Source organism: Talpa europaea, assembly GCF_964194135.1.
Source record: "Talpa europaea genome assembly, chromosome: 8".
Classification (NCBI taxonomy): domain Eukaryota; kingdom Metazoa; phylum Chordata; class Mammalia; order Eulipotyphla; family Talpidae; genus Talpa; species Talpa europaea.
In genome coordinates this window covers 112,027,187-112,045,843 of record NC_140075.1, presented here as the reverse complement: position 1 = coordinate 112,045,843, position 18,657 = coordinate 112,027,187, and the positions used below count along the sequence as shown (strand labels likewise).

At 49.0% G+C, this 18,657-nt stretch overlaps 1 protein-coding gene across 1 annotated transcript in view; it reads left to right on the top strand.

The window, feature by feature from the left end:
- The window catches only part of JDP2 (Jun dimerization protein 2), a gene marked incomplete at its 3' end in the record, with an annotated part of 28,080 nt that extends 26,454 nt beyond the window's left edge, over positions 1-1,626 (top strand). Inside the window, exon 3 of the mRNA XM_084241335.1 lies at positions 1,441-1,626. Coding sequence (XP_084097461.1) covers positions 1,441-1,626 — 186 coding nt within the window. The remainder of the gene's footprint in view (positions 1-1,440) is intronic.
- Between the last annotated feature and the right edge of the window lie 17,031 nt (positions 1,627-18,657).

Below are 18,657 nucleotides of genomic sequence, written 5' to 3'. Positions count from 1 at the left end.
GAACTGAGACTCCTAGAGGCAGAGGCTTTAAGAGGATTTAAAGATGGAGTTGAAAGCTTTGGGGTGGGGTGGGGTGAGGGGCATTGGGGGGTCAGGGGTTGTTCAGATGCTCAAAAAGTTCCCAGGCTGCCAGCTCTCAGCAAGCAGCTAGGACTGGCACCTACCTGCTCCAGGCAGGGGTCACAGCTCACAGTTTCACAATGGGTCTCCTCTGCCCTCAGAGGTGGACTTCTGTCAGGTTTCTACAACAGTGGGCCAGGCCTGCCTTCCTGTCAGGCCTCGTCCTGTTGAACTAAAAGCCACCATAACTAGTTTCTTAATGTTTTCTTCCCTCGAGCTCTTTTTTTCCTTTTATGAGACTGTCCTCCCTCGATGTCTGGACAGGACTGCAGGTCTCAGCAGCTCTGGTCCCCGGTGCTCCTGCTGCTACCTCGGGGTCCAGCCTGGAATGTGTGTGGGCCCCACTGCCAGCAACCACAGCCAGAAATGTCTCCAGCCCTTGTCAGTGTCTGTTGGGAAGCAAAACTGCTCCTAGTTCAGAACCACTGGTCTAAATGCCGGACATCGAACAAACTCCCGATTCCAACGTGGTTATGTTTTTAAAAACAGTCTGAGAAAAGTCATTCAGACACTTTTCTATTTTGCTGTTTTGACCCCTGAGTGTTGAATGAGTGTGCCCATCCCTGCCGTCCGCGGGGACATGTAACCCCCCTGGGGATCCCGTCAGCAACTCTCCTTCCTTCTTCCCTGGAGCCTCTCCAGCCAGGCTGCAGGTTCCTTGGGAATCTCACCTGAGGGCTGTTTGGAATCTTGTTTTGGATCCAGAAGGATAACTGTTGTTTCCCTCCTAATGGGCGAGCTTCTGGGTGACAAGGGGGTATGGAAGAGGCTGTTTAAATAATTATAGACTGATGATAATCAGGAAGCATGTGTTTTAGGAGGAATTACATGCCCACACTGAAAATGTTGTTCTCACAGGCCAGAATGTCCAGTCCAGGCATTTATCACACATCACAGCACTTTGCCCTTGTACTGCCATCCCTGGGCCTCCCCTCTCCCCACTGTGGACCCTCCAAGAACCTGGACTCCATCTTCTCCCACCCTTTGTTTCTTGTGCAAAGGCCCTGAAGCAGAGGAATGTGGCATATTTGAGCAATGGCAAGAGAAGCCACTGTGGATGGAGTGGATTGATGGAGAAGAGAGGGAGGCGGGACAGGAGCCAGGTTGGCCTCAGGATGTAACCTGGGTTCAGCCTTCCCAGAGGACATAGGCTCGTGTGACCTCCTCTAGAAAATCTGCTGGGTGACTCAGCAGATTCCTCAGTGGGAACTTCACCGATGCCAGCCTGGAGAGCCCTGCCCCCCCCCCCACCAGAGGCAGACCCCCTCCTAGAGCTGTCCCCAGTGAGAGCTTACAATCCCGCCTCTGTGTTTGTGACAGGAATCTGAGCGGCTGGAACTCATGAACGCGGAGCTGAAGACCCAGATCGAGGAGCTGAAGCAGGAGCGGCAGCAGCTCATCCTGATGCTGAACCGCCACCGCCCCACCTGCATCGTCCGGACCGACAGCGTCAAGACCCCCGAGTCAGAAGGCAACCCGCTGCTGGAGCAGCTGGAGAAGAAGTGACCAGGGACTGGGAGGAGGCGCAGGAGGAGGAGGAGGGGTCCCCGAGGGCCTTTCCTTGGTGCATGGAAAAACTTTCCCACGAGGCTCAGCACGGCCAGCTCCTGCCGGGCTATTTTGTGAAACTCTTATCAGCCACAGGAGGAGAGCGAGGAGAGCGGGCTGAGGAAACCCAGAAGGACCCAGCGCTGAGACCAAAGTAGACCCATGGGAGGGGCCGTCCTGCCTGGGGCCCAGCTTGAAGGAGGCGGGACAGAGGCACCGGGCCAGCGGGATCCCCATCCCCGGCCAGGCAGCCTCCCCTCCAGGGCGTCCACCCAAGGGACCTCCGAGCAGCCAGGAAAAGCCATGAGCTGCAACCAAAATGTGGCTGAGGATGGACCTCAAAGTGAAACTGCCATCTGCCTGTGCCGGCCCTGACCCTGACCCTGTCGGAGGCCGGAGGGGGCACGGTGTGGGGTCCCCCTGCACCCCTCCGCCCAGCCACCTCGGTCCAGCGCGGCCCTGCCGGGAGCGGCAGCCGGGGCGCACCCTCGCCGGCCCTGCTGGAGTTTGCTGCGGGCACGAGGCGCGGGCGCCCTTCCAAAGCACACACTCACTGAATGTTTACAGACTGGCTGTCCTGGCAGGGCTTTCAACTGCACATGTTTTTTATACTTTCTTTTTTTTTTTTTTTAATATTTTTTACAAAAAAAAAGATTTTATACAAGCAATATATATATGGATTTCTATAATCACTCGATGTGATACAGTATAAATATGCTATGGTTTGTTTGTTACGAACAGATATTCAGCAGATATCGCCGTTGTGTGTAACTCCTAAGTACTGTAGTCTCCGGGTGTGGGGTGGCCGGGGCGGGGGTGGGGTGCATTTCCATCCTGGTAAACCCTTCATAGTACTCAGTCCTGTATCGCTCAGTAAATGTTACTCTTACTTACTCAGCTGCCTCTTGTGGTGTCTGCCAGGGAGTGGGGTGCTGGGCATGCGCACTGGGCCTCTGGGGGGCCGTGTTGGAGAATGTTTGGAACAGCTGCTGTAGGCCCTCGGCCCATGCTCATGGAGCTTCCACTCACGAGCTGTATTCTGTGCTTGCTCCTCCTACATGGTCCTTTCCAGGGAGCAGCAATTGTCCCCAATTCACAGATGAGGAATTACAGGCCCAGGAAGATTAAACTTGCAATGATTGGCTGAAGGTTTTTTTGGGTGATGAACATGTATAGTCTCATTTACTTCTCCGAACAGCGTACAATAGGCATCATTCTCCCCATTTTATAACTTAACTGAGGCTCAGAGAGGGTAACCCACTTATCCAAGGCCACCCAGCGAGTGAGGCCAAAGCTGGTATTTGAACTCTGCCTCTGAAGCCCGGTGACTCTCCACCTGTTGCCTGCTGACTTGATTGTTCCTGTGATTGAGTGTCTCACCTCCTGGAAATAGGAAGCCTATGAGGCCACATGTATAGTTTCTGGAAGGACTGGAGAGCGTTCCAGGCAGATTACGGAGAGAACAAGCAGCGCAGGTAAATGTGTCCCTGCCCAGGAGAGTCAGCCACACCCTTGCCTCCACCACCCTGCCCCTGCCCTGGAGACAGCCTCAGCTCCTGATGGCCTTCACTCAGCCGGCCATTCACTATCGTGCATGTTGTCTCGTTTGATTAAAGCCTTACACAGCAGGTAGGACAAGGGGTTTAGCTCCGTCGTGTAGTTGTGAAAACAGAAGCTTACAAAGGTTGAAGTTCACCCAACTAAAAGGCCAAACTGATTGCTGAACCGCCTCTCCTACCTTCTGGCCGCGGCTAGATAACTAGGTGTTGATGATGAATCTTCATGCCAGGGACGGTGGTCACCTTGGGCTGCCTCCCAAAGCACGCACAACGGCTTCTGAGATGGACATGAATCCAGAACAGGTCCCTCATATATGTTTGGCCCCTTTCCTACCCCCCACCCAACACGCCCGGTGTGGCAGCCTCAGCCTGGCCTGGCAAGCAGGGCCTGGTCTGCTCACTGTCAGCTGTGGCAGCACATAGCAAACCCTCGGGCTGTCATCCTTTTCCATTTGTGAGAAAAAGGAAGACGCAGACTTGCCAGGACCTCCCAAGTGACCCTTTTGGACACTCCTGCAGGAGCCCCACTGGATTCTGGTCCCGTGGCTCGTGCCACAAGCTGGCACCTCAGAGTGGAGCCCTCCTCAGCCTCCGTGGTGGGTGGGCTATCTCCCACATCGGTATCCTGTGCGTCTCCTCCTCACCAGGACCACCGCTCCCTTCTGAGCAGCCGGAAGTCACCCTCCAAGCCTAAGGCTTGTGTGTTTCTCTGTGCCTGGCACTTGAGGTGCGTCTCTGTGGTCAGTCCCCACACCCTTGCTTGGGAAGTGGGTGATACCACCCCTGTTCAGATGAGGCTCGGAGAGGATAGAGTCTCACCTCCCCCTCTTGCCCTCACCTACCAGGGCATAGTCCTGTGGCCAACTCCAGGGGCACAGCTCTGGTGCTGAGAGCAAGTGCTCGCTGGTGGGGGTATGGCATCAGTAGTCAGGAGAATTCTGCAGGGGACCTGGAGAGATGGAGAATTCTCCATCTCCATCTGAGAATTCTCAACTCTCAGATGCTCATCCAAGCATGCGTGTGGATGTCACACTCGAAAGGCAACCGTTTCCAGATGCAGTCTAGTGAGGAGCCAGGGGCCGCACCTGTCTTATCTGGAAAGCGGGAGCAGCAATGGCCGCATCTTCCTTATGGGGTTATTGTCAGAGTCAGGTGAGGAATTCGTGTCAAGTGTGTTGTGAAATACAGAGCACCGTGAAGAGTAATTATCTTGCCCTTTGTGAGCAGGCACAGTTGCTATTTACCGCATAGTACAAATTATTTGAATGGCTTTTAGTCTAAAGGCTTTGTGTTCTGGCCCTGCATCCAGGCTCCTTGGTGGTGAATATCTGGGTTCATTTGGCTCCTGACTGCCCACCACTGCCCGGGTTGGGCTCAGCATTCCCTCCCTGGGCTTCACCACACACTCCTGTGCCACCTTTGCCCATTGCTATGAGAATCCACTGTGGAACCCAAGAGGATGAGACCCATTAGCTGTCAGATGGGCAGGAAGTAGTATGTGTTGGTCAGGATACGGATTAGAGGGAAAGTGGGAAATTGGTGTGACTACTGTGTAAAGCAATTTGGCAATAACCGGTCACGCGAAAGCTAAACACATCCTTTGACCTAGCAATTTCCCTCCTAAGTATATGCCTTGGAGGAACTCTATCATCCACGCACAAGGGAAAGTGCAAGAATGCTCACTGAGGCTTTGTAATAAGAGAAATTGCAAACAACCTCAATGCTTCTGAACAGAAGAGCAGATAAGCGAATTGTGTTTTCATAAAATTGAATATTATTCAGCAGTTAAAAAGAAAGAAGCAGAGCTACAGGTAGTAATGTGGATCTATCTCAGCAACATGTTGAACTGGAGGGTGGGGGAGCAGAAGGGCACTTGGAGTATGCCATTTATGTAATCTTTCTAAACATGTAAATTGATATTTTATGGTACACACAGATCTGGATAACAGAGCTATAAAAGCATGCACAAAAAGATTATACTTTCAGGGATCATTTCTATCATTTAAAAGCATGTATAGGAATGCTATAAATACCAAAATCAGGAATAGGAACTGTTCCTGGGGGTATGGAGGAAGGGGGTGGGAGTTGGTATCTGTATAGATAAGAAAAACAATGGTTTTGATGGCAAATGTAACATTTAATTTATTTTTTTTAATCCTGATCAAATGTAGAATAATGTTAGAATTTGTCAGAGGTGGGTGATGTGCACACAGATGTGGGATATTCTTTCCACACTTCTCTGTACGCTTGGTGTATTGCATAATAAAAGAGAACAAGCCACAAAACAAATAGAAGGGTTTGTTTTTCCATTCGTCCTTAGCAAACTCAGGAAATAAAAACAAAATCTGAAATTACAATGGCATTGCAGCATTTGCTCTTTGAATTTATGCAAATTTAATTATATGCCTGGAGGGAGAGAGAGACATTCAAAGGGTGTGATTTGTCTAGCTGGCCCTTCCAGTTAGTAAGCTTGTGCCTGGGGTGAGGGTGCCTGGGGTGTGGGTGCCCTGGGGTGAGGTGCCTGGAGGTGAGTGCACCTTGGGGAGTGTTAGCTTCTCCATCAGTGGAGCTTGATCCCTGTGCTTGAAGGCAATTGAAGACATGTTCAAGGTTAATTTGAACTCTCTACATTACGTGCTGACTTTTCTACCCAACCCTTGTGTGAAAAGCAACTTCACTGCATCTTTAAGTGGAGCTGTGAGCTGGAAGCCAAACCAAGGGGGAGCAATTCAAGACATAAATCCAGCTTTCACAGGTAGCAATTTCACAGGTAGCAGCAATTTCCTTTTGCTGCTGTAACAAGTTACTATGGTTTTAATGGCTTAAATCAACACAGATTTTAATGTTTTATTGTTCTGGAGGGCCAAAGTCCAAAAGGGTCAAACTGGATTAAATCAAAGTGTCAGCAAGTCTGCTTTCCTTTCCAGGCCAGGGGAGGGTGGGGGAGGGGGAAGGGAATCTGCTTTCTAACCTTTACCTGTTCACAGAAGCTGCCCACTTTCCTCGGCTCATGGCCCCAGCCCCATCCATGCTCATAGCCAGCAATGGCTGGCTGAGTCTTTCTCACTTCATATCACTCTGACTTCACACGCCACACACTTTTTAATCTCCCTTTCATCTTTCAAGGACTTTGTGATTATTTGGGGCCCATCTGGGTGTTGTGGGGGAGAAGATCAAGGTAAAGCCAGAGGCTCAGGGGTGAAAGAATTCACCAAAGACAGAAGGGAGAACAGAAGAGACACGTTTACTGCAGAGTGGGAGAAGTCTGCTTCCTGAGGAGGATTAGGGCTCTCTTATACTGTTTGCACAGGCTTTCTAATTTGGGCATCAGTTTGCACCAGTTAACTACTGGGATGTCTGGTCTTTGGTGCTAGTCTTTAACACAGAAGCATGTTCTGGCCTCTGCTTCTGCATTCCTGGAGCTGGGCTGGTTTTTCTGGTCATGGTGGTCAGTTTTATAGCCTTGTCCCTGGGCAGCTTTATCTATTCCCTTATCTTTTCAATCCTTCCAAACCTGCCTGCTGGGCCAGGCGCAGGGGGCTTAGCTTTTAACCTTACTAAAACTGGGTAATCCAGGATACTCTTATTTTAGGTCAGTTTGTTAGGGGGAAAAGGCTGTCCTAAAGCTAATTCCATACAGGCTTTGTGGACTCCACCCCCACCCCAGGCCAAAGCCAAAGACACTGGGAACTCCAAATCCCATCACCACCAAAGGGAAGGTGGCTGGGACCTGAGGGTGGGGTTAAGCAGCCAGGTGGATATAAAAGGCAGACACGTGGGCTTTGGGATCCCCCATTTTGGCTCTCCACCAGCTAGCAGCATCTGGCCAGCTCTGAGTGACTTTGGGTTTCCAGGTCGTCGGATCGGGTAGGACGCATTAAAGACTTTATTTCCCTATTTTCTCCCTGAGTTGTACATTTTCCTTATTTCCTTTTCCCTTGTGAATAAACCTTTTATTAACCTTTTGTGTGTGCCTGTAGTGGAGTATTAATAAGTCCCTTGTAAGCGCACGGGTGAGGACCCACAGCCAGGAACCCGTTCAATATCGGGGCTGTCCTATAACAGCTTGGCGCCCAACGTGATTTCCCCTTGCCATGTGACAATAACACATTCATAATTTCCAGGGATTAGGATATGGGCATCTTGGGGAGGCCATTATCTTCTCCCACAACAGGAAATTAAGAGTTGGGGGGTTCTTAACTGCCATCCTTCTTAGTCCCTGGCAAGATGGGCTGATTGCCCTGTTAGGGCCTGGAGGTTGGTCTTGCTAACCCCAGTATCTGGCACAGTGCTGGTGCCTAGCAGATGGTCAGCACTCACATGCTCTCAGACAAGGTGTGACTAGGTGAGAAGTAACGAGATGGATGCCAGTCTCACATCTTTATATTCCACTTCTGTAATTTTTAAAAAAGAGTTATTTATTTATGCATACAAGAACTGGGTTACAGGCCAGAGGTGTGGGGGGTGAGAGGATTCACCAGAGACAGAGTGGGGAACAGAACAGGCAGACTGACTAAAAAACACTGCTGAGGGGAGCAGCTGGCGAGTCAGGAGAGGTCTGCTGCTCCATGTGGGTCACCACCCTGGCCAGGGATCAAACACATACTGCAGTGGCTGCAGACAGCTTCATAGTGGGACAGCTTCATAGTGCTGTGTCTTAACCCTTTTGCCACCAGGGAGGCCACACTTCTGTAATTTTGAAGCAAGACTAAGCACCACAACAGATCTCTGCAAAGAAATGGCTCTACAGATGCCTCTCTTCTCCCTCCACATCTGGGTCCCTTTCATGCATCTTCAGACTGGATATGTAACAGGGTGGTCCCCAGGAAAAGGGAAGTTTCCAGGTTCCCTATACCACCCAAGTAAGGGTAGAGCTGAGCAGGGAGGAGAAGAAGCTGGAGAGGAGACTGGAGAAGGAAGGAAGCAGGATGGGGAGCCAGAAGGAAACCTGAAGGAAGCACATGGAGCATAGAGACGTGTAAAAAAATTACACTTGGTTCTTGGCCTTGGACTGATTGAAACAGATGTGGGTTAGAGACCCATGGGTAGGTTAACAATGGCAGCTTTTATCTTGATTTTGATTTTGCTCTTTTCCTTCCAGACTTGTCTGGCTATTTCTGACCCTTTTCTATGGGTCTCCCCAGAAGGTGCTTTAGACTTGTGGCAGGCTTTTGGACTCAGTGGCCCTGCTTTGAGCCAACCCTATTTGGAGGGGCATTTACCCACAAGAGGAGGGATAACTTTGGGTGCTTGATTTGGAAACTTTATTCTTTGTCTTTCTTTGTTGAACACTAATTGTATTAAAGTTCCTTTCCATGAAAGATCTTATACACACTAGAGAATGGTTTGTCTTGAGGTGGCGGATGGCAGAACCTATTTAGAGCAGGCAGGCTTGGGGGTTTGGGGATGCCCCTTACCCTGTTCTATGACAGGTTGGGTGCAATCTTGGAGCTGATCTTTAAACTTATTAAGTCTACACTTCGGTGATCTGCTTTATATCTGCCGCACTTTTGGTGTCATGGTCAGAGCTTTAATATCACATGATGTTGCTTTCTGTGTAAAAGGGTAGATGAAGACTGTAAACTGTTAACAAAAAGTTGGGGTGCAATGGCAGCAGATATTATGACTCCCCAATGAACTAAAGGGCACTATTTCTTGATACTCATTTTTATCAACCGTGCTCTTGTGAGGAGAGGTGGGTATTTTAAGTTTCATTTCATTGATGAGGAAACTGAGGCCATCCGCACCAATTAGATTCAATCTGAGTAAATTTTATTGGGTTCCTTCCAGGTTGGACACATGCGATCCCATAAAAGTGTCAGGAGTTCACAGACAGGGGCGGGTTTGGGTCAACAGAAGCTTCTGCCTCAGGTCAGGCGACCCTCTAGCTTTCTTTCCTTCTGAGAGAAAACAAAACCCCTTTGGTGAGGCACACATCAGGATTTGGTGACCATTTTGCACCCCAAAGGTAGCTGTCATGTTTTTACAGGGCAGGGAGAGGAGCAGCCCATGGAACCTCCCCCATTCCTGGAGACCACCCTGTTACAATGTTAATATTTTAAACTTTGACAGTAGTGTGTGTTTGGTCCCTGCTGGTCAGCTGGCAGTGCAGGAGCCACTTTCTTCTCAACTACCTCACAGTTGCCCTGAGGTGGGGGGCCAGAGACACCCCCCCCCTACACACACACACACACACACACACACGTCCCAGGCCTAATTGGTATCCATTACAATCGCTCAATCCCAGTCCTTCCTGAGAGAAAAAACACTGACAAACCAGTCACAGGTCTCACAGCAGATTCAAGCTCCCTGCAGGCCCTGCTCCTTCCCTTCCAGGCCTATTTACTGCGGTATTTATAGCCCCAAAGTGAAGGGTATTATTATTCTCCTCTCTGCCTTTCTTTGCTTGAAATAAAGACTCATCCACCCTTCTATTAACCCAGATTTGCATAACACCTCCAGAGGAAAAACCTCCTCAGGGCCCGGGGACCAGAGCCTCTGAACTCTTTATGCAGGGTTTCTGAAAAAGCTCTTTCTCTTTGAAGGCACAGGGGAAGCCAGGAGAGACCTCCCTCAAATGCATTCCCATTAAGTAGCTGAAATCTTTGCATTTCTAAAGCAGCTTCCAGCCAGGGCTCTAGAGACCCCTTCCTCATTACAAAGAAAGAGGAGAAGGGAGGTCCAAGGGCATAGCTCAAGGGGATCAGGAACTAAGCTCCAGTGAAGCTTGCAGCTTCTCTGAGAACTGATTTGGCCTGGTCAGGCACCTACTATGATTCGGGTAGGGGGAAGGGCAGTCGCCTGATTGGACTTCCCACTAGTGTAACAGGGTGGTCCCCAGCAAAGGGGGAGGTTCCCTGCCCCACCCGAGGGAGGGTGGAACTGAGCAGGGAGAGGAGAAGCTGCAGAAGAGACTGAGGAAGTGTTATAGAGCAGCCCCGATATTAAACGGGTTCCTGGCTGTGGGTCCTCACCCGCGCGCTTTAAAGAGACTTATGAATACTCTACTACAGACACACACAAAAGGGTTAATAAAAGGTTTATTTACAAGAGAAAAAGAAAATAAGGAAAAGGTACAACTCAGGGAGAAGATAGGGAAATAAAGTCTTTAATGCGTCCTACCCGATCGGACGACCTGGAAACCCAAAGTCACTCTCAGAGCTGACCAGACGCTGCAAGCTGGCCGAGAGCCCAAAATGGAGAGCCCCCAAAGCCCACGTGTCTGCCTTTTGTATCCACCTGGCTGCTTAACCCCACCCTCAGGTCCCAGCCACCTTCCCTTTGGTGGTGATGGGATTTGGAGTTCCCAGTGTCTTTGGCTTTGACCTGGGGTGGGGGTGGAGTCCACAAAGCCTATATGGAATTTGCTTTGGGACATCCTTTTCCCCCTAACAGAAGGAAGGAAGCAGGATGGAGCCAGGAGACCTGGAAGAGGCGCATGGAGCCGAGAGACACGTGAAGAAACTGCGCTTGCCTTTTGGTTGTGCACTGGGTGACACAGATGTGGGTGAGACCCATGGGGAGGTGACAATGGCAGCTTTTATCTTAATTTTGATTTTTCTCTTTTCCTTCCAGGGTTGTATGGTTGTTTCTGACCCTTTTCTGTGGGTCCCCACTGGAAGATGCTTTAGATTTGTCGCAGGCTTTGGGGCCTTGCTCTGGGCCAATCCCATTTGGATGGAGTTTTACCCACGAGGGGGCGGGTAACTTTGGGTGCTTGACTTAGAAACTAGATTCTTTGCCTTTCCTGTATTGTTTCCAAATTGTATTAAAGATCCTTCCCATTAAAGTCTCATATGTTTTGTGTTGATGCGGCGGATGGCAGAACCCTACATTAAAATAGACAGGTTTGCGGGGTTTGGGCTGCCCCTCTCCCTGCCCTATAACAGACCCACAGACCCGTTCAATATCAGGGCTGCTCTATAACAAGTCCAGTTGCTTCTCTCCTGCAGGACTGCAGGTTTTCAATTAGGTTTTGCAAATAGGGTTTTTTTCTTAAGTCATAAACTACAGGCTGACAATTAATACAGTTTGCTAAATCATTTACATAAACACAAAAACTGTTTACAAGTGTAATTCCTAGGTGTGGGTTTTACTCCTCCTCACTAGGAATTAGTGCTGGTAGTCTAAACCAGTGCTAGCACTGCTAAACGAAGCCATTCCTCTTCACCTTCATCTTCCCTATTTAAACATTTACTTGAAAAACACAAAAGTGTTAAAAAATGACCTGTAATTAAGAGAAGGAAAAGACTTGGAGAAAATATTTGTCAGACACGTCTAAATAAGGATTTGTACCCAAAAATATACAAAGAACTCTTAAAACTCAACAATAAGAAAACAAACAACCCCGAAATGGGCAAAAGATCTGAACTGACACCTCATTAAAGAAGATATGCAGATGGTAAATAAATATATGAAAAAAAAGTTTAAAATCACCCATCAGTAGGGAATCATAAATTAAAACAGCTGCCACTCCATACTAATCAGGATGACTAAGATCACAAACACTGGCCACACCAGATCCTGATGGGAATGTGGAGCAATGGGATCTCTCACACTTTGCTGGTGGATTGCAAAAATGGTACAGTCCCTTTGGAGTGTTTTAGGGCAGCCCCGATATTGAACGGGTTGCCTGGCTGTGGGTCCTCACCCGCGCGCTTACAAGGGACTTATTAGTACTCCACTACAGGCACACACAAAAGGTGAATAAAAGGTTTATTTACAAGGGAAAAGGAAATAAGGAAAATGTACAACTCAGGGAGAAAATAGGGAAATAAAGACTTTAATGTGTCCTACCCGATCCGCCGACCTGGAAACCCGAAAAGCACTCTCCGAGCTGGCCGGACGCTGCGAGCTGGTGGAGAGTCAAAATGGGGGGCCCCTTCAAAGCCCACGTGTCTGGCTTTATACCAACCTGGCTGCTTAACCCCACCCTCAGGTCCCAGCCACCTTCCCTTTGGTGGTGATGGGATTTGGAGTTCCCAGTGTCTTTGGCTTTGGCCTGGGGTGGGGGTGGAGTCCACAAAGCCTGTATGGAATTAGCTTTAGGACAGCCTTTTCCCCCTAACAGGAGGACAGCTCGACTGTTTCTTACAAAGCTAAACACTTATCGTACAATCCAGCAATTACGCTCCTTGGTATTTCCCCAAAGGAATTGAAAACTTAGGTCCACACAAAAGTTTATAACAGCTTTACTCACAATTGCCAAAAATTGCAAGTTCCCAAGATGTCCTTTAATAGTTAAATGGATAAACAAACTGGTACATCTGTAGCATGAAATATTATCCAACAATAAAAAGAAATGTGCTATTGATCCATGAAAAGACAGAGAGGAATCATAAATGCATATTATGTGGTAAAAGAAGCCAGTGTGAAAAAGCTACATAGTATATGATTTCAGATATGTGACGTTCTGGAAAAGGCAAAAGTATAGAAATATTGAAAAGATTCAGTGTGAATTGATTGAAGAAATTAATTGGTGGAGGACAGGGCAGTGCTAGGGTAGTGAAGCTCTTCTATACATTTCTGTAGTGGTGGATGAGGAGTTGGGTTCAGTGGGGGGCCCATGGGTTACCTCTGAGAAAAGTTTCACCAGAGTCCTCCTTTCAGTGGCACAAGGTGAGTTTCCCTATGAGGCAAAAACTTTTGGTTATATCCAAAAGGGCAGGTTTATTATATTTAAAAAGGAAAGTGTTATAACACTTAACCCCACCCCCTGTTCCCAGCAGCCCTCCCTTGGGTGGTGATGACATGATGGGATTTGTAGTCCTTGTTGTCTTGGATCTCTTTGGTCTGGGGTAGGGGATGGGTGGGGTCCATAAAACCTATTTGTGGAGTTAAGTTCAGGACATCCTCTCCCCGCAACAACTGGAGAAGATGCTTGCACAGACACACGTGGGCAGGAGAGCTGCCGCTGCTTCTTTGCAAAGAAAAATGTTTTGTAAAAAGAAATGCCTGCGTAGTTACAGGGGTGCAGGAGAGCTGCTTCTTGTCAGTGCAGAAATTGTGCTGCTATAGCCTTCTTGTTTTATCTATTGTTGATCATTTTTGGGGTGTGACTAGGTTGATTTGTAAGGATGGGAATTGTCCCTAATGGCCCTCAAGTTCCATATCCTCACCTCTGGTCTGTGCCTCTGATGCTTTCTATAGAAGCCTGGTACCTTCTATAGCAGCTGGCACCTAAGGATCTGTCATTCCTATCACTGGTTTGACAACTATGTTAATCATTTCTACCCCCACCTCCAGTTTCTGGTCTTGTGATGCCTCCATCCTGAATTATCTACTCTTAGCCTCTGTCAGTGGATTTGATGGAGGATAAGGATAGAAAACTTGGAAAGGAGGCGCCACAAGTCCAGAAACCTGGTTCAGACAATGCCAGGAGCTGGAAGTGAGGGTAGAAGTGATGAACATAATCGTTAAACCAGCTATAGGAACTAAAAATCCTTAGGCGCCAAGGCACAGACGCTGTTACAGGGCGGCCCCAATATTGAACGGGTTCCTGGCTGTGGGTCCTCACCCGCGCGCTCACAAGGGACTTATGAATACTCCACTACAGGCACACACAAAAGGTGAATAAAAGGTTTATTTACAAGGGAAAAGGAAATAAGGAAAATGTACAACTCAGGGAGAAAATAGGGAAATAAAGTCTTTAATGCGTCCTACCCGATCCCACGACCTGGAAACCCAAAGACACTCTCCGAGCTGGCCGGACGCTGCAAGCTGGCGGAGAGTCAAAATGGGGGACCCCTCCAAAGCCCACGTGCCTGGCTTTTTACCCACCTGGCGGCTTAACCCCACCCTCAGGTCCCAGCCACCTTCCCTTTGGTGGGGATGGGATTTGGAGTTCCCAATGTATTTTGGCTTTGGCCTGGGGTGGGGGTGGAGTCCACAAAGCCTGTATGGAATTAGCTTTAGGACAGCCTTTCCCCCCTAACAACACAAGCAAAGTTTAGTCTTGCCGTTAGTGTCATAGGGGGCAGCCCGGAGGTAAAGATTTGGAGATTGAGGGCCACTGTAGATTCTCTGGACACTTTCAAATTCTACATCGTTAACCAAAATCAACAGCAAACAGACCACTCCCCAAAGGAGTGAGCCCCTCCCAAAGAGAAGACTGTATCAGTGCGGGTCTCTGCACTGGCACGGGGCAGCAGCCCTTCTGCCCACCTGTGCCTTTGTCGGTGCTGCTTTTTGCCAACTCTCTCCCTCTGCAGGGCAGCAGCTTCCTGCCTGCCCGTGCCCTGTACCATGCCCGGGCTTCTCTTCACTGACCTCCCAGGCCACCCGCCTGCAACCGTGCAGGCCTCTCTCAGCAAACCCGGCCCTTTGGGGGCAGCCCTTTGGTCCATGCAAGTGTCCTTTATTCTTCTCTCCCTTTTAAAATGAACCTGCCTGTTTGGATATAACTAATGTCTCTGTGTCCTGGAGAAACTCGCCTGGGAACTCGCCGGTGCTGGTGCAAGGTTTGCTCTGGTGAAATCTTTCCCAGAGTGAGCCCAAGGACCCTCCACCCTCCAAACCCAACTCCAAAGAGTAATCTCAGATTTATGACATTATATATTTGTCAAAAGCTTTAGTGGCTTATATCACCAAGAGTGAACCCTAATGTAAACTCTGGGCTTTAGTTAATAAATAAATAAATCTTTAAAAAAATTGATGATACTTGCACATATATGGTTTAAAAGCATTAGGGTATTAAAGTAAGAAAGCAGGGCCTCCCCTGGTGGCACAGCGGTTGAGCGCTGGGCTGCGAGGCTGCCCGCAGCCTCTGCAGCGCCGGTTCGATCCCCGGCCACCGGCGAGGGTCCCACAAAAAAATAAAAATGAAAATAAAAAAAAATAATAAAGTAAGAAAGCAAAGGATCTATAAAGACTAAGTATAAGCTCCAATCATCTCCCACCGTAACAGGGTGGTCCCCAAGGAAAGGGGAGTTTCCAGGTTCCCTGCCCCACCCAAGGAGGGGTGGAGCTGAGCAGGGAGGAGGAGAAGCTGCAGAGGAGATGAGATGGGACTGAGAGAAGGCAGAAAGATGGAGAGAGCAAGAGGGAGACCTGGAGGAGGCATGTGGAGTAGAGACATTGTGAAGAAGTTGCACTTGCTCCTCGGCCTTGAACTAGTACCAGGGACCTGGGGAACGTGAAAGGAGACATTTGAAACCAACGTGGGTGAGAGACCTGTGGGGCGGTTAACAGTGGCAACATTTATTTTCATTTTGATTTTGCTCCTTTCCTTCCAGACTTGCCTGTCCCCTTCTGCCCATTCCCTGTGGTTCCCCGCCAGAAGGTGCCTTAGACGTATGGCAGGGTTCTGGGCTTCAGTGACCCTGCTTTGGGCCAACTCTGTTTGGCTGGGCATTTACCCAAGAGGGGACGGGTAACTGGGTGCTTCATCTGGAAACGATATTCTTTCTTTTCTATCGCACACAAATTATCTCTCTATTGCACAATAATTGTATTAATGTTCCTGTGTATTGAAGGTCTTCGGCACTAAGAATATGTTTTGTCTTGATGTGGCAGATGGCAGAACCCATTTAGAGCAGGAAGATTTGGGGGTTCCTGGGCGCCCTCCCCATTCTGTCTGCTAACACTTCCCTCTTCCTCTCTCCGGCTCTCTCTTTCTCTCCGCTTCCACTCCAAGTGGGGGAGGCCCCACCTCAAGCAGTTCTAGGGAGAAGCCCAGGGAGGAAGCAACTGAAGTGATTTCAAACGTAGCATCTCCATCTGGACCCCATCTTTGGAGACTGTGGCCTGGTACAAAATTGTTGCAGCCTTCTGAGAGGCCTGAGCCATGGCCCTCCAGCTAAGCCTCTCCTGAGTTCCTGACTCAGAAGCTGTGTGAGATCATAATTTGTTGGTGTATGACAGTTCATTTGGAGGGTAACTTGTTATCCAGTATAGATAACTTGCTTTCACCTGCTCAGTTTGGGGATCATTTGTAACACAATAAGGAGCAAATTCTTGTTCCACCTGCATTCATGGGCCAGGACTCAGTCTCTGTGCAGGAGGCTGGGAAATACAGTCTAGCTATGTCCCCAGGAGGAAAGGAAAACGGGCTTGGTGGAGTCACGCAACGTCTGGGTTTCATCTCCCACTCGGCAGAAACAAAGATCAATCCCATTAATTCCTGAGACACCGTCAGAGCTAAAGTTCTCACTTTTGACTACTTGTTGCTCTTTTTTTTTTTTAAATTATTTTATTTATGCATACAAGAACTGGAGTACAGGCCAGAGGTGGGGTGTGTGTGAGAGGATCCACCAGAGACAGAGTGGGGAACAGAACAGGCAGACTGACGAAATACACTGCTGAGGGGAGCAGCGGGTGAGGTAGGAGAGGTCTGCTGCGCCAGGTGGGTTGCTCTCTGGCCAGGGATCGAACTCATGCTGCAGTGGCTGTGGATAGCTTTACAGTGCTGAGACTTAACCCTGTGCACCACCAGGGAGGCCCTACTTGTTGCTGTTGATGTACAGTAACCAAGAATTTAATTCTGCAACACCCTTGTAAGGAGAACCACTGTCACGCTTGATGTGGTCAGATCATTCTCTCTACCTAAACTTAGCCCCTTCATGAATGGAAAATATTTGTCTGCTGGGAAGACTTCCTACTGACTGCCTGTCACCTCAATTTCACAGCCACCCACTCAGGGACAAACCTTCGATTCAGTTTATCAGAACCATAGGAACAGGTGGCTTCCTCTGGACCATCCACGCTTCAGGTACCTGCTTCTATCCTCCTCGTATTTGCCAGGCTCCGGGCAGACACCACACAGGCATCACAGCTAGACACCACAGAAAGGGTGCTGGTTCTGGGTTCAAACCCATTTTTTGCATTTAAAGCATTTAGAATAATGCATGGCACATAATAAGAACCGTGTAAGGGCATAGTGAGAACATGATTCCTGACTGTAGGAGCCATGAAATTAGACAGGCTTCCTGCCTGCCTGGAGCTTACAATTCAGCAGGAAGAGACAGGCATCAAACACACTCTTAGCGATGCAATCCACAATTGCTTTAGAGACGGGTTGGAATTCAATGGCCAAGGAGGTCTGATTTGTCAGAGGACAGCTGGGGGTCCACCTGGCCTGTCCTCTCCAAACCCCTGAGCTTGGGGCTGTGTTGTGACTTTCCTGAGCCCTTTGTGGATCCTTCCTCCATTAAACTATATATTAAAAGGTATATTTTTGCAAGTGCATTGATATAAAGACAAATGTAATCCAGCTGGTTTATATTCATTTTTTGCCCTTCTGATCTTTAAAGAAATGAAACATTTTCTTAGGCTCCTGAAAGTACGGCGGGCCCCTCGCCATTATCCATATTACTTATCACAGGAAGCAAATGACTTAAGAATTAGTAAAAAACAGGACAGGGAGACCCAGGGAGTTTACAAGGCTTGCCCACAGCGAAGATGTTGTCAGGGATGCTGTGGGGTTCAGGTCCTCAAGAATCAGAGGGGCCTGATGTGCCCTCTCCAGTTGCACTGGCTCCAGGGACTGTGTAGAGAATGAAACGATGACCATGAGGAGGCGGGAGCAAATCACTCAGACGCAAAGGTGAGAGCTACCAGAGCACCCCCTGCAGGCACTGAGGTCCAAGGAGACTTCACACCCCAACTTTCTCCCTCTAGGCAGCACCCAGAAAGGAGATTTTTTTCCTTTCCTCCCTCTGACTCGCCATCTCTCTGCACCCCGTTTTTCCCAGATGGGCTGCCTAGAGCATGACTGATGGTTAGGAAACACCCTTCTGGGCTGTGTGTGTTGGGGGTGGGGGACATGGATGACCTGAGAGGTTGGGAACCAGACACAGAAGCCGTTCACTGGCACGACTGGGGTGAGAGTGGGCGAAAGCCCTCCAGGTTGCCGATAATGTCACCCAAATAGAAGAGAATGATGCCAGCGATGCCTCATTTAGAAGCCCTTCCTGGGCCTCCTTGGTGGCGCCGCAGGGGTTAAGTCTCAGCATGATCAAGCTATCACCAGCTCTGGAGTTTGATCCCCAGCCAGGGAGCTACCCACATGGTGCAGCAGACCTCTCCTGACTCGCCCGTTGCTCCCCTCAGCAGTGTATTTCAGTAGATCTGCCTATTCTGCTCCCCACTATCTCTGGTGAGTCCTCTCAGCCCCCACACCTCTGGCCTACACCCCAATTCTTGTATGCATAAATATATAAATCTTGAAAAAAAAAAACTACATAGTACCATATATTACTGCATAATTTAATGCTTACTTAAAATCCTGCCTCAGCTCCTGCTGGCCTTCCCTGGTATGTGGCTTTTAAGCCTATGCCCTTGGCTCCTCATCCTGTGTTTCAGTCAGACTGAACAAGGACTGCTGCCCCCCAAATCTGCTCTAACCCCTGGCCCCACCTGAGAATATCTGGGGTTATGTGACTTGCCCAAGGACACACAATTCAGAAGGGATGGAGCTGATTCAAAAGAGGAT